Genomic DNA, 16,193 nt, shown 5'->3' on the forward strand with positions numbered 1-16,193 from the left:
TAATCACAGTCATCATCAAAACCCCAAGATGTGTAAACCGGCTCATTTATAGACCAATTTACTCCTAAAAATATGTTTTATTTTGTCTATTGACGGTTTTGATTTAGAAAGTGATGAAGACAAACACATTTCTAACTGCACCTTTAACTCCTCCAATAAAATCTGCCTTTATCTGATATTCAGATTTCTACTCTTGAAATCTATGCAATAAAACTCATGCATATTTAGATACACCAATAGAGACATTAGTGTCTTTTGCATATGCTGCTTTTCAATTTTTCTGTGCTCTCTGTGTTTCTAGGACCAGAAAACTTTATCTTTAATGTAAGTCACTGACTAGTTTTATGTAATAATACAAAATGTTTACACTTTTTGCCCCGTAGTGTCTCTCCTTAGATGAATTAAGTTGAAAATGATGATGTAATTGTACTTGCTGGTTAATATTTGCTGTCCTCTCAGCCGGTTTTACTCTTTGCTGTTGCCTTCTTGTGTAATCCGCTGCATGAGGGGCACATGTAGGTGTAATAGCTTGCAAAAACTGGCACTGAAACAACTTAAAAAGTTAAATGGAAATCATGCTCATCTCCATCAACACCATCATATTTCCATGGCAACCTTATCCTGTATCCTGTCAGAGTCATGTTAGAGGCATAAAATCAGCCTTCGCAGATAATTATCTGACTTGCAGTAGGAGTTCATGTGTTTCCTGGGTGCAGCACAATGACCTTTGGTGGAGATGAATCACTCGCGCTAGCATTGCTTTTCTGTTTTCTTCGTGTAAAGCCTGCGAAAACAGACTCTGGTTAAAGCGGTGACCTCCTTCGAAGTTTGGTATCACACTTGCACATCACTGCTGCACAGAGAGAGGAGGAAGGACGAACAAGCACATCTGGAAGCAGGCTTGTGGGGGGGAGTGAGTGAATAGGGAAGACGGGCTTGCATTAAGCAAAGGGCAGGCCAGACAAGTTTAAGCTCACACTCTTATGAAAGATCTGTCAGATTCAACACAACCGTGTGACGGGGGAAATCACTGGAAACGTACAGCACGCTGTGATTTCGAGCACAAATCTGCGCGTAGCCACAGGGTGGGGTTGACAATGGCACAGCTGTTTTAAGAGCGCAGCACAACAGGCCGTCATACTGACATCGAGACAGACAGACAGTGGTGGAGGTGAGGCCGCGAGTCCGGCTCACTGGGCTGCTAACCACGAGGCTTACCGATGGTAGCAGAGTGTTTGGGGCTGGAAGCAGACCCCTGCTGGTTAAAATGATGGTGCAAGTTCCCAGCTGCAAAGAGAGCAGAGCCGACAAACTGATGGGACAGCCACTCGAGAGACACGGGAGGCATGTCGAGTAAGCATTTGTGTCAGTAAAGAGACAGAGAGAGAGAGAGACAGTGGGTGAGACAGGACAGTGAGAGGGGAGGACAGAAAAGAGACAGACTCAGTCCCTCCAGGAATGAGCTGACTTTTGCATTTCTTATTTAAATGACAAAGGTTGTCGCAATTAACTGAATCGAACTGGCAACCCCCAGATTAAATCTTTTATGCAACACTGGCAAAAGTGAGGTCGTTTGGTTTTTACTTTGCATTGTGAAGCAGCACGCGAATATCCTTAAATGGTCATCTCAGGTGTAGAAGCCACACCCACCTGCTATTAAAGTCTCTTTGCAAGTGGCAGCCAATGAGAATAAAGGTTTTTCAAATGTTACAAATAACAATTATTTTGAACTGTGACTCATACAAAGCACCTCTAGAGTTGGAAACATGCACAGTGGGTCCTTTTAAAGCAAAGTTCCAACTCTTTAAAGTGCAGATTTTCACCGTCTTTCCCTTTTTATGATTGCAAGCTGAGCTTTAGAGTAACCGTTGGACACAAGAGACTGAAAAGACACTGCCGTTTTCTAGCAATTCAAAAGCTGAATTGTTATTCAACAATAAAAAAAAAAAAGATTTCTCAGCTCCTGTCTGTAAACTACACAAAAAATCTAGTTTCATAATTTCTGCAGTTGCTAAAATGTGAAGCTTTGGTACTACAAGGCGCTCTTACCATTTTTACCTCAAGAGAATCAAGAGCAGCTAAATAAATAATTTAAAAAATCCACTATATTTGGCACATTTTTCATCTTTTCTTGGCTGGAATTTGCAATTTTCCAACCTTATTTGCAGAGTCAGAGAACAATCGAATTCCTAGAGAGGCTGAAAGAAGAGAGAGCTGGTTTAGTGAAAGACGAGACAGAGCGACAGAGAGATAAAGCAGAGGTAAAGAGAGAAATGTGTGTGTGTTTCATTTCTGTGATTTTCCTGTGTGAGAAAACAGAAACATTCATGTCCTTCTGATAATCACCAGAGAGGAAAAACTTTGTGAAATCACACAAACGCTGCGTTTAATTCTATGATCGTGTTGACTTTAGTGTTCTAGTGTTTGCAGCATTTTTCCTCAGCAGATTCAACACAAAGCTCCTCTGTGTGTGGGCAACATAAGCATCTAAATAGGAGTGGAGGTTTTTCTTATATTAAAGCTTAAATCATGAGATTCAACCTGAACATTTCATACAAAATATAAAACACATCCCCCTGTGGTAGCACTATTTAGAAAAAAGTGACAGTCAACATAAAGGAACCTTTAAAAGACACTTTTTAAAACACTGATGAGCCAAAACATTGGGACCACCAGTCTATTAACCTGTTAGTACTTTCTGTGTGCCTAAACCAGCTTAAGGTGCTCATTTCTCCCATACCTGACATAATACCCTGCAAAGCTGGCTGTTCGTGCAGACTGAAACAATTATTCAGGGTGAGAATTTGACTCTATCCCAGGCTACTTAGTCTAACCATATGTGTTATTTAAGCAACATATCTTGTTTCTCCTGAGTGATAAAAAGAATTCACTTTCATGATATGTTTGTGTCTCATTTTGGCTGTAAATTACAATCAATAGAAGAGTGAAGGGAGGGTGGAGAGAGTGCGCATACATAACTTACAGCTTTTTTAGGATATAATTATTAAAGTTATCTGTGATACTAGTAGGTATATGGAAACTCCCTTAAGGTTGAAATCTGTTTGTCTTGTTATACAGATGAGCTGCACAGTCTGTGTTTCAGGATAAGCTAACATTATGAAGTTGCAACAATCGGAGTACCTGCTGCAGCAGAAGCAGGTTTCCATCCCGTGCTTTGCAGAGAAAAGAGTGCTGGCATGCTGTGGTATAAAGGTGACCGTGACTGAGTCACTGCTCAAATTAATAGCAGGCCAAAGTCCCCCAAATGCTACACTCACCCTGCGGAAAACACTGGCTGGAGACGGCACAACCAAAAGGATTGTAACTGTGTCCAATGATCTTGTCATCTTCACAAAGGCTTAAATTATTTATAAAAGGGAGTGAGTGTGTTTGCAATTGAATGTCAGTTAAGCTGTTTATGATAAACCACAGTTAACTTTGGTAAAATGTTAAAAATCACAAATCTGTTGCTGAGCTACATACACGGAAAACCTAATTTAAGAAAACTTCATATTAACTACTTACAGTCAGAGTCCAGCCAGAAGCTCATACATATTAAATAGAAACTCAGATGGTCCTCCACAAATAGTGACATAGTTGATTGCAAAATGACATAACCTTTCTTTCATATAGAAACATAAGCAGAGAACAACTAAATGGCAGCCAGTGAATCAGATCCTTGATTGCAAACAGATGTGTCGGAGACAAGTTTGCAACATTTCTGCAGTCTGTCTGAGTTTGAACATTACACCAATTATTTGCAGACCTTCTCCAGTCTGTCTGTCAGTGACTGCATTCAGTCCGAGTTGGACCTCGATTGTTTGGAGACAAACTGACGCTCACCAGGTGGCTTCTACAATTGCAAAACAATTGAAAGTGGAAAGTAACCAGCTTGATTGCAACAACAACTAGCTGCAATCATTTGTAGACTGGGAAAAAAAACCAAGTGCAATCACTGGACAACCAAGATTTTCCTGGTTGCAAGGAGTTTGGTGTCCTATTGAGCGAGTGGTTAGACCAGGAAGTATCCTCATCCTCCCAATGGGCAAATTTAAGCAAAGTTATTTCCTTCATCTGTGAGTGGTCAAAATGTTTCAGCTCATCTGTGTGCAGGTCATGTTTGTGCAGAAATATAGAAAGCTGAATGAGAATTAACCTTTAAAAAAATAAAACACATCTCTAAACATTTTATTTTTCAGATTTAAAAACTGTTAAATTCAATGCATACTTTTATGTTTTAATTCAGATGAATACATTTTTGCAAGATCACTTGAGTAATAAAGAGCAGAAGGTGAATCCAGACAGGAAGCCAACCCTTTAAAAGTCTGAATCCATGTTGTTTCATTTCAAAAGACCCTCTGAGATTACTGATGTTAAACAATAATCTCAGGGGGCTTTTTTAAATGAAACAACATCTGGCAACAATTCACTCACAACAAATGTATTCCACCTGAAGTAAGAAGTGTGTTGCTGATATTTGAAACAAGAGCAGCGACAATTACCACCTTTTCCACTGGGGACGAGACAAGCTGGCCTCATTGCTCGTTTAACCTGAATATAATAATCGTCACTCACTGCGGTTGTCTTTGATCTGCAGGATGGGGGTGTACAGGTTTTTGGATGTGCGTCCGTCTGAGGTGGTCGTCAGCACTGTGCTGTTGTTCCTCTCGCCCTGCTGCACGGGGCTCGACTGGTGACGCAAGATATCCACCAGTGATCTGACGCAGCAGCGGGAGGACGGAGGGAGAGAAGCACGAGGGCAGAAAGACAAGAGGAACAACAGATGTGAGGAGAATAGTGAGAAAAGATCATGTGGAGGAAACATTTTCTCAGTCAGTTATACTTCAGAGCACTTTCCAAATGTGTCCAAAGCAATCCTATCATTGAAAATAATGCAGTTACGTTTCACTTTGATCTGTTTGTAAATCTTCTAAAACCTCAGTCTCACATGTCTTAAAAGTTTTCATGTTCCGCTGCAAACTGAGACGTTTTAACACCTCACCTCTGGCTGAAGATCATTATTATTATTTTTATTATTAATATTAATATAATCGCATGTGTAATATATAATCATTTACCAAGATAGCAACAACTAGATTAAAAGGAGACATGAATAATTGGTTTCATAGACACAATTTCTGTAACTGAAAGCTGAAATGAGTCTTAAACTTGCATTGTTTCCAATGGCCAGCAGGGGGAGACTCCCTCTGCTTTTCCAGGTTCATTGAAGTCTATGAAAAAAAGAGCCCACCGGTCACCTGATTTATGACCTCAGTAAACACCTTCCTGACTAGTTTAGGGGCTCAGTCACTAGTTTCTTGTTTAATACAACAAGCGTATTTTATAAGTTATAGTATGGCTTACTTAAAGTACCTTTTAGGGCAGAAATGACTTGTGATTGACAAGTTGGCCATATGCACCTCTACAGGTGACTAAGATGATTCTCTTCAAACTAGGACTTCACCCATCTTTATATGCAGACATTTCACAGATATTTATTGATCATAAGCATACGTTTTGCATTTGAATTTTTAGAAAGACATTTCAATTTAACTTTTTTCTCTGAATGGTCTTTTCTTAGCAGCGTTTAATGCCTGGCAGAATCTGGCTTCACCGTCTGTGCTCCTCGTGGATAGCATCGGGTTTCGTGTCTTTGCTGTACGTCTAAACTGAGAAGCCAAGCACCCGTCCAGCAGTCTCACCTGGGCATGTTGATGTCTCGGTTTCGGGGTCGACGAGCCACCTTGCTGAAGGCAATCCTGACGCCCACGGCCACCACCACAGTGAAGGAGATCACACCTCCGATCACATAGGCCGTGCTGTTTATAGAAAAGAAATTACATCAGGGCACTCAGCAGGAAAAACTACACGCTTTTCAGCTTCTTTTTCATTTTATAGTAAATTTTCAGTACGATTCATGTCTCTAGCCTTAATTGGAAATAATATTGTACTTCAAGTACAATTAGGGGCGCATCAATAGAAATTCATAGGTGATACTATTTTTCCTCATTGTTGCAGGATCAAACAAGAACTCTGTTTCATTGTTAAAAGTTTTTAGCTCCTCTTCAAGCAATTTTTTAACACACAGCACAAACTTTTTATTTTTACAAATAGCGTTTACAGAAAGTGTTACAAATTTTTAGAAAGATTTTAGTGCTTATGCAATTACTTCAACTTGTTTTTACCCTTGATTTCTTAAAAATGTGCTCAAAATGAAAAATCCAAAAGAATACCAACTCTATACCCCTGAAATTCATCTGTAAATAATAAATATGCAAACACATTATTTTTTAAAAACATTTAATGCAAATATTACTCATTAAATTAACTTGTTTCTGTCAAGATCGGGAGGTTATTTTGACAAATTATGCTGCTCTTTATTTATCTTTGCTTTCGAGATGATTCTAATATATTGTACTTTTCCTCTGATGGCTCTGTGACTGACACATCCAGACTCTGACCTGCTGCTCTGCTGCGGAAACGTCTCAAAGTCGGGGTCTGTTTTCACCGCGGGCACAGTGACGGGGACCTGCGGGTCAGCCCAGTCGGGGGACTTGTAGTTGGTGCAGGAATCCTGATCTAGCTGGTTCCTCTGGTGCTCGCAGCAGAACCGGTAGTGGCAGGTGCCGCAGCAGTAGATGTAACTGCCCTGGGAGCAGTTGAACGAGTTGTCAAATTGCCCCATCACATCATAGTAACCCCTGCGGAGTAAAGTTGGTAAAAACGTAACATTAATGCCGTCGTGTACCGCGCCTCTGCTGCTTAAGGTTCTTCTTTGACCCTGAAAGTTCACAGGATGTGAGCGTTTGGCATGCATCATAATTTCGATTTCTGCCAATACAATCTTCTCCCACATCTTTACCTCCTGACGCTACATTAAAGTACATTAAAGACAGAACTCTTAAAAAAAAAAAGAATGGTTATTTTCACTAAAACACTGGTGAAAAAATAATAACAGAATAGAGTGAATGTCCACAAACTGGTAGAGGTGTGATGCCTAGTGCTGTGATCTGGAGCTTGAAATATTAGTGAAATCTGAAAGCCATTTGTAAATTTACTGCCAGTCCTGAGCCTCTTTTAAGTGTTTGTGATACTCCATATCTCAGGAATGCAATACCCAGCAAACAACTGAGTGAGCTGCCTTTGTGTTGCATATGTGTAGTATACTGTTTATATGACATTACTGCTCCTCAGTGTTAAAATCATGCTTATTCGACAGTTTCTGCAGACTTTATCCACTATATGATCTTATGTTTAGCTGCCTGCTGTGCTGTCTGACCAGAGATTTATGTCACTGTTTTAAACTCTAGATTTAGGACAACTGTCAAGGGTCATGCTGGGTCCATTTAATGGATCAACTGGTCAAATACTGGACATTTTTTTCAAAACTGTGATCAAGCTTATTTTAATTCTACTCGGGTATATTTGCAGTTGCAGTATAATCCTGCAGTTGCTGTATTGTGTAGTTGAAGTTTTACGTAGGTGCATCCCAGGCTAGGCCCTAGCCTCAGGCTTTGGGGCCCCATTATACAGTGCCATCGCCAAAGCTCTGTAGCATTTATGCCTGCATGTAGGGTGCTATTGTCGCCACTCAGACAAAACCTCCACATCAGTGCTGATGTAGGAGGAGAAAAAGTCAAAAGCTGAAGCAAAGAAATCACATTTTTGTCCAAAGTCTCCTTTTTTCAAACTGTGATGGTACCGGCACAAACCGTGTGAGGTTACAAAAACTGAGAGGTGCACAACTGAGCACAACACCACCAAAGCAGAGGATGTGACATCACTGTTGTCTTGCCTTGTCATTTGCTGGGAGGAGAGTGGCAACATAACAGTCACATTAGGGTTATGTGGCTCTACATTAGGTGTGGATGCAGCAGTGGGAGGTTTTTGTTACTGCTTTTGAACTGGCTTTGAAGCCTTTCATGGACTTCCCCTGACTGAGATATTACCTTTATTGTTGCAGGACCTCTCTGAGCACTCCGAGCTAAAACTCGTCGTCTCAAAGGCGATAAATGTTTTAGGTAAATCCTGCATTTGTTCTGCGGAGAGCTTTTTGGGCTCGCAGAGTAGCGCAAAGGAAAACGTAGAACGGAGCTCTGTCTTCACTGCAGCGCTTCGTGCTGCTTTCTTGTGCCTGAATGTAGCTGCTGTTGATAGTCGTAGCGTGTGGCTCGCCAACACACATCTGACTTAGAGCTGATTATACGTTGCTTAGCAACAGCAAGACGCCTCTCAGTGAAAAATATGAGCTTCTGTGAGATGAAGATCCGAGCTGAAGGAGGGGAATCATGATGTGCCTCGCTTTTATGGCATCCAGAGTGATCAAGCCATCACATTGATGGATGTAAATTAGGGCGATAAAAAGATCCGCAGGCCTTCGACGACAAGCAAAACTTCAGCACAGCGGAAGATATAAAACAAGGAAAATCGTGATATTTCAACTACATTTTTATTAAAAGCCATTTACGTTCATGTAATCTGATGTTTCTGTCTAGAATTTACTTTTTTTAATTCACATTTTGTATGTCAACTTAACCCCAGAACTAAAAATGCCTGAACAGCTGCTAAGAATTTAATTTCTGACCCGATTGTGGAATATGAGTTATGTCAGCTGTAGAAGAATTGGATGCTTCTCTTGGTACCATGACAAAACACATGTTGATGCTTTAACAGCTCACTCTGCTGACCTGCTATTCCTAATGGAGTATAGTTTTTCAAAACAGATTAAAATAGTTTGGATTAGAGCTACACTGATCCAAGCTTTTGTGCTCTGATACATTATCGAGACCTTGGTTTCAGCCCCACAGATTGGCCACACTGTTGCATCCACAATTTTCAACTCTGGAACAGTTACAAAAATGTATCTAATATAAAATGTATATAGATATTTGGAATGATTTTAGCTGACAAAAATGTGTTTCCATGTCCAAGGATTTCATTTTAGGTTACCTTAATAATTTAGCACTTATCCTCCTTTCCTGCTCAAACAATAAAAGATGTTTTTACGTGTCCTGTAATTCTAGTTAGCTCATACTGATGTCTCATCCAGTAACATTTCTTTGACATAATTATAGACTGTATATAAAGGATGGATGTGGGCATTGTGATATGACTCAGTGGTTGGTGAAGTCCCGTACTGAAGTTTTGAGTTCAGTTTTTTGACCGTCAGTGTCTGCTTTCAAATAAAGACATTACAGTCAAGGGATAATTCTGACTAAGGACACTGCATGCTCATACAGCACACATGGGCTCAACCCCATTCCGTTCCTATTTGATTAGAGAGAGTGTAAAATGTGAATGCAGCTTCCTAGTCTGAAAAATAAAGCCAACATAGACGTATAAAAGTCACTAAGATTTTTCAAATTTGGAACCATTCTACTAAAACTTATGGAGTTTAGCACAATTCAGCACAACATTCATCATGTTTCAGCTGAGTAGTTCAAAATGTGGCCGTATACTTTTTCCAAATTATTAAGAACTCCTGAGAAAACTGTTACCTGACTCATAAAGCACAGCCTTCTTTACTGTTCAAGTGACTCTAACATGGGACAATAATTTAAATGGCCATGCAATAAAAAAAACACTTAAAGCTAGAAAATGAGATTATAAACTCATTTACTAACTAGTTAAAAATCAAGCGAGTAATTTTTCCATAGATTTTTACAACAGCTAACTTCTCTCTGCAGTTACAAGAGTCTCCCCCTGCTGGAGCTAAGACAATGCAGGTTTAAAGCGCCGCCATTGCATCGGCTTTCTGTTTAAAACGCCTCGACTTTGTTCATCTTTAATATTCATTTTATGGACATTAGTTAAAAGTTCTCACAACTAAAAGAGCCCACATACAGAAACATGTTCCATTAGCTTTTAAGACTTAACAAAAACAGTGATAAACACTACACAGAATTTCTGACAACATTACTTGCACAGGTCCACATCCACCAGCTGTCTCGGGGCTGGAGCCACCTGGGCCGGTGCGAGGGGAGGCTTCAGTGCTGCCGTTACGTTCCTTGGCAACATGGACTGAGGGAGGGGCTTTGGTGGCAGCTCAGCCATGACCGGTGGATCATCCCCGTCCTCCACCTCTGCCGCTTTTGGCGGCACTTTGGGTCCGGCAGGCAGCCGTGGGAGTGGCGGCTTGTAGCCCGTCAGGAGGAACAAGGTGGTACTCGTTTTACCAGAAGCGGCAGAGCCGCCCCTGCCGGTCAGAGTCCTGATATCACCATCGACAGCGCGTCGCCGAGTGGTGATGGTTACAGTGGAAACAGCGAGGCAGGAGAAAAGCAAGAGGATAAGGGATAAGCAAAGCATCCCCTTTAATATTTTAGACGTCATTGTTTTATCACAAAGTTCTCGAGCCAAAAAAGTCACAAACAGCTTCAAATGTCAGCGAGATCCTCCAAAAAAACCCTCCATTACGAAAAGTTTTATCTGCAGTCTGATGAACTAATCCCTTGGGTTGGATTTCAGCAGATTCACGTTGTTCGAGCAGTGTTTCATGAATGCGTTTGGCGTGTCACTCCGTCATCTGAATGTAAACATTTCCGTCTGAATACAAATCCTTCCCATAAGCAGCGTTTGTAAACATTGAGGTCTTTTAGAGTTTTTTAGGCCCTATGCGATGTGTCTGTACAATGGCTGTAGACCTAAAGTAATCTAACTTAAAATTGATTAGAAATAGAGAATAATGTGGGTTTGTTTTATGGCAGCAGGTATTAAATGTTTAATTTTGGTCTGTCGGTCGACAAAGTGCCGTTTTACAGTCCGTTGGCCTAAAATCTTCAAAACAGGCAGTATTGAGACGTTTTCTGTAAACAAAATGAGTATGAAAAACTGTAAACTCGTCGTATAATGACTCGTCCAGAAGAAGAGTCCTATGTCTCTGAATGCAGGGTGTTCTGGGAGCTGTTTATGGCACAAAAGTCATGTAAGAAACTGCAATGAAAACTGTGGTCTGTAAACATTTAGTGCTGAATGTAAACTTTGTATTCAATGAGCTCTCACAGACGCTGGGTGTATTCTTCTCGGAGTTTGGCACTTCTGTTGTCCTGGGTGGAGAACTAATGTGTGAAAATTATACATGGAAATGAAATCAAATTAAACATCGAGCTCCGTGTGTCTCGTGTCTGTAAACAACAGTGCTGGCAGCTTTAGAGATCTCAGCTCTGTTTGGTGAACAAGCTGAGAGGAAGTCCGTGTAAATTTGGCACAAGCTGTTACTTAAACTTCTCTTACGCCACGCTCACAGTTTGCCCAATAAACCAAATCTCCCTTTCAAAGAATTTAGAGGAAGAGGAGCAGTAAAGGTCAGTATGCTTGAAATTTTGGTTTCGAACAATGGAACGGTGAATTTATGAGTCGTGGGCTGTGAGCGCAACTAATAAAGGTACTATCACTGACGGCATTAAGCAGCATCAAATCTATAAGAAAGAAGTCCTTCCAGCAGCTACCGGAGGACAGACATCAGTTCATTAAGCGAGCGTGTCAAGGCATTCACAAAAGAGTGATCGATGGCGAGGATCTGGTGGATGAATTACAGGAAGAGACGACAGAACAAAGCGAGGATCTATGTGCGTTTGATACCCTCGCGCGAGTGTCTTTGCTCTGAATTTAGCTTGGCCCAGCAGAAGAGGACGAAGGAGGGCTTGGGCCCGGTTCTAGCAGGGCAGCGAGGTTCTGCCCACAGAACAGACATGAAACTGTCCGGATTCATCCGTCAAGACAGAGGAACGCAGGGTGATGATGGGAACTCGACACGACCACTGCCACGCTTGACACCACAGGCTGTGCGATCTAAAAACACGCAGGTAGAAAAAACTTACAAAGCCGCTCTTTCATCCAAAGGAATGAAATTTCGGGTCACTAGCAGTTTCTTCATCGACTCCCTGAATGTGTGTGTGCGTGCACCGACGTGACTGAGGATCACTTTGTTGTAGAGACCTTCAACATCGTGAGCTCTGTAAATGTATTCGTATGGCTGGTGTTCAGTATGGCTTTAGGTTATGTTCTTTTTTGTTATTTTTAAATATCTTTACAAATTTGATTTCCTTCCACAAAAAATGAAAGTACAGTGAAAGGTTTTAAATTGCATGTTTTTAATAGAATAAAAGGAAGAACGCAAAAAAGGTGTAAGAGGTCACTGGGAGTAGATAAAGGGGGCTTTTTAGGTTGTTCGGCGCGGCGTAATCAAGAGCCACGTGTGGAAGAAACAGAAGACGACAAAAGGGCGAGAGGCCTCTCTCGTAGAAGCGACTGGAAGAAGGAGATAGGCAAAGTGTCAACAGTGTTTCACAGCGCAGACTGAAACGACGGCGTACCTCCGAGCCTTTGAGATAGCAGCAGCGGTGGCGGTGGTGTTGCCTCTGTTTATCTGTTTGATGTGGCTCGTGTTGCCTGTCAGTCAAACGCCGTCAGAGTTATCACAGCTTACCACACGCCTCCTCTGCTATGCATAACCATGAGCAGACCGACAGCTGGAGGATTTGTCTATAAAGCACTTTGAACCAATAATGCACTGATCGCCGCCCCAGTGAGAAAAATCACGAAGTTCTAACATTAAAAGCAGCAAACATCGACCAAACGGAATGGATATATAAACTTTTACAGACGTTATCTTGAAATTCAATGTGGTTTTAATGGGACGTTGGATGTTTTAATGTATTTGTGGGTGATGTATCCAAAGCTGGGTGACTAAATAAACTCTTTATATGAAGAGTTGTAGATTTTTTTGCTTCTTCTCTTGACACAGTCGGTTTGGCACCTGGTTTTGGTTGTGATTGGAACAAAAGAGCAGTCAGAAATCGTGATTCCAACCACATAAAAATAAAAAGAGTGGAAAAGGAGCAGGAAGTGTTCAGAGCCTCGGCTCTGAAAACAGCTGAGAAAGTCCTCCAGGAAAACCTCCACTTGGCACAGGGACGGTCCGGATCAGATCCTTTACTCTGTTTCTTCAAGTCTTCCCGTCTCTCACAGGTTCGCGTCCACTTCTTCACCGGCTTTCACACTGCAACATAAGAACAGGAAACACAGGGTGTTGTAAGACGTTTTGCTGAGCTGGCTGTTATTGGTGCAGCGTCTCCACAGAGATATACTCAACTTATGGTGGGGGATGGGCATGCTGTGAAAGGATGCTTTCAGAATTAAACCAAGTTGTTTGTGCTTAATAAATAAATGGCCAAGCTAATCAAGTTGCATTCCACATTCATAGACTGCAGCTGGCAGTCCTCGCTCTGCTCTGCAGCCTTGCCACATGAACCAGCGCTCCACCCGCTGCAAGTTCTGGTTAGGATGACCTTCACTGCAAAACAAGAACTACTTCTGCAGTCTGACCACAGCAGCACAGCAGCAACGTGGCAGCAGGTTAACTTAACACAGCAAGAGAGAGGCACTTCATCTATGTATTTATTAGTGGCTGAACTAATATTACTATATTATTAACTATATTAGTAATATTAGGGTTTGGTGGCATGTTTAAAATGTGTCTGTTTCCAACCAGAATTTGCTGTTATACTTGTGAGGTGTGTGCACCGAGCAAAGCATTTTTTCTTTTTGGTTGTGCTAGCTTGTCTCCTCTGCTTTGCTCTCTGTTTCACCATGTGCATAAGCTCCTCCCCCTACACAGAGCGAAAGACAACACTGGGAACAGGAGGAAAAAAGCTTTTAGCCCCCCCCCCAAAAAAAGCCTGCCAACATGCTGTATCAAAGTATGGTACGGCAGCTGCACTAAGGCGGACAGAGCGAGACTTCAGCGTGTAGTCAAGGCAGCACAGAAGATCATCGGCTGCTCTCTTCCCTCCCTGATGGGCATTTATTCTTCCCGCTGCCTCAGCAGAGCAGCAAACATCATCAAAGACAGCTCCCACCCTGGTTTTAACCTGTTCAGCCTGCTTCCCTCAGGGAAGCGCTACAGGTGCATCAACACAAAGACCCACAGACTCAAGAACAGTTTCTTCCCAAAGGCCATAACCACCCTTAACTCATACACTTACCGATAACACAGTCCCATCCCTCCATTTTCCCATTTCCCCCTATAAACCACCACTGTGCAATACCATGTTCTATGTGCAATAACCCGAACTGTATATACATCACACTATTTATTTACATATTTACTTTTTTACATCAGATTGTATATTTTTACATTTCATATATTTTGTTTCTGTTAATACTGCTCATATGTATATAGTGCTGCAGAACTGTTGGAGATGCTCTGTATCTCACTGAACAACTGTATAGTGACAATAAAGGCATTCTATTCTATTCTATTCTATTCTATATTGTCAAAACAAGGCCACAGCTCATTTAAAATGACCACTCCTGGTCTGAAATGTTTACACGATGGAGGGGTTAATGCTGCACACCTTTTTCTTCTGTTCACAAGGAGATTTTGAGACTGGCTTTGTTACTTCCTGTGTCAAGAAACAAAACCCTAGAATTTAAGTTGAGATTGAATTTAGGCAGGAAATCCGTTATTAGGGCAACTGCGAAACAAGCCAGGAGGCTGGTGGTAATTTCCTATACTACTCTTGCATTGAGTACAGCTTCTTGACACTGAAACTGTGCTCAGCTGAAGGAGCTACAGCACACAAACATACACAAAAAACATCAGCTGACAGAGGAGATGGGAGCAGCTGTGATGTGACTTTGATAAAAAAGAGAGCAGACGACATGACAGATGCCATATGGACTCATTTGACAGAAGGACAGAGGAAAGACAGACCACAGATGTGTGTCTGTGTGTTTGTGTGTGTGTGTTCTGTTTGCAAAATGAGGCCTCCAGTGTTGGGAGTGGGAGGCATGCATAAGAGCGCTCTCAGGAAAAAAAAAATCTAACGCACCCTCATTTTCTTGCTCTTAATTAATGCTTGCAGTTTACACTTAAATCTGCTCTGACTGACATTTATTTCCTGTGACATCACAAAGTCTACAGTCATCTTGTTTAAAAAAACATGCAAGTTTCATAAAAAACATGGCATTATAATGCAGTGACAAACTAATGTAAAGCAACAAACAAACAGATATTATTTAGGTTATTCAATGCATCAGCTATTCTTCATATGCACATGTAACAAATCTCTGATCTGGGAATCGGGGATCATTATATTATCCTACTTCATATAACTGTCAGAGCAGGAGCAGAGAGCAGAAATGAAGATGGAGAATTAAATGTCTCTACGGGGCTGTGGATGAGGAGCTTAATGGCCAAATTGTCCCTGAGAAGTATTTTCTTAGGTTTTATTTTAAGTTATCAAAGTGTTTAAAGTATTTAAATCAACTAAAGCCTAAATGTGTTTTACTTTCAGAAGAAGAAGAAGAAGAAGAACAAGAAGAAGAAGAAGAAGAAGAAGAAGAAGAAGAACAAGAAGAAGAAGAAGAAGAAGAACAACAAGAAGAAGAAGAACAAGAAGAACAAGAAGAAGAAGAAGAACAACAAGAAGAAGAACAACAAGAAGAACAACAAGAAGAACAAGAAGAAGAACAAGAAGAAAGAAAGAAAGAAAGAAAGAAAGAAAGAAAGAAAGAAAGAAAGAAAGAAAGAAAGAAAGAAAGAAAGAAAGAAAGAAAGAAAGAAAGAAAGAAAGAAAGAAAGAAAGAAAGAAAGAAAGAAAGAAACAGTATTAAGGGTTTTTCTTCACTGGGTCAGTGTCTGGCTGCACTGGATGCAACTCAGGGGTTAGAAGAAGAATGGAGTCACTCAATGATGCAACAACATTTTCTATTACAGGAAGGGAGCAAAATATTGAAAAAAAACTGATAGAACAAACAAAACAAGAGTTAAAATAGAAAATTTCATCCAGTTTTATTTTCTCCTTGAAAGCAAAGGCAGCTTTTATTCTAATCAGTTCATTCATTTATAACCCGGTGTGCTGCTATCTACAGTTATTCCACTAGGAAAGGATCTAAATATATTTTGGATCTCAGTGTTTACGTGAATGGACAGCAAATATTAGTCTTCATAATCCACAGAAAAAATAATAACAGATCAGGTATTGTTTTCTTAATTTATACACGTGCGTGTATCCATCTGTAATAAAGAAAAATCACTCTGGGGTCACACCAGGAACAATTCCAGCATATTAATAACTATTTGCTGTGGCGAACTCTTGTTTATAATGCAGCTTAGAATACAAACCTTAACTTCTGTAATTAGAAGCCCCAAATTACTCTGGCACCTCCAAAATCAAAATCCTGGCACT

The 16,193-nt window shown here is 40.9% G+C and overlaps 1 protein-coding gene across 2 annotated transcripts in view; it reads right to left on the minus strand.

The window, feature by feature from the left end:
* The window catches only part of LOC146682476 (protein shisa-7-like), a 51,378-nt gene that overhangs the window by 17,084 nt on the left and 18,101 nt on the right, over positions 1 to 16,193 (minus strand). Inside the window, exons 3-7 of one of the 2 annotated variants that reach the window (XM_085445681.1) lie at positions 9,920 to 13,000; positions 6,462 to 6,701; positions 5,703 to 5,819; positions 4,576 to 4,718; positions 1,219 to 1,287 (exon numbers count right to left, since the gene is read on the minus strand). In XM_085445681.1, the coding sequence (XP_085301807.1) occupies positions 1,219 to 1,287; positions 4,576 to 4,718; positions 5,703 to 5,819; positions 6,462 to 6,701; positions 9,920 to 10,332 (982 nt within the window). In that variant the 5' untranslated portion in view covers positions 10,333 to 13,000. The remainder of the gene's footprint in view (positions 1 to 1,218; positions 1,288 to 4,575; positions 4,719 to 5,702; positions 5,820 to 6,461; positions 6,702 to 9,919; positions 13,001 to 16,193) is intronic. The other variant, XM_085445682.1, reaches the window with a different exon arrangement.

Source organism: Copadichromis virginalis, linkage group LG22, assembly GCF_057382275.1.
Source record: "Copadichromis virginalis isolate Kocher_CV1m ecotype Utaka linkage group LG22, C_Virginalis_male_GT1.1, whole genome shotgun sequence".
NCBI lineage: Eukaryota > Metazoa > Chordata > Actinopteri > Cichliformes > Cichlidae > Copadichromis > Copadichromis virginalis.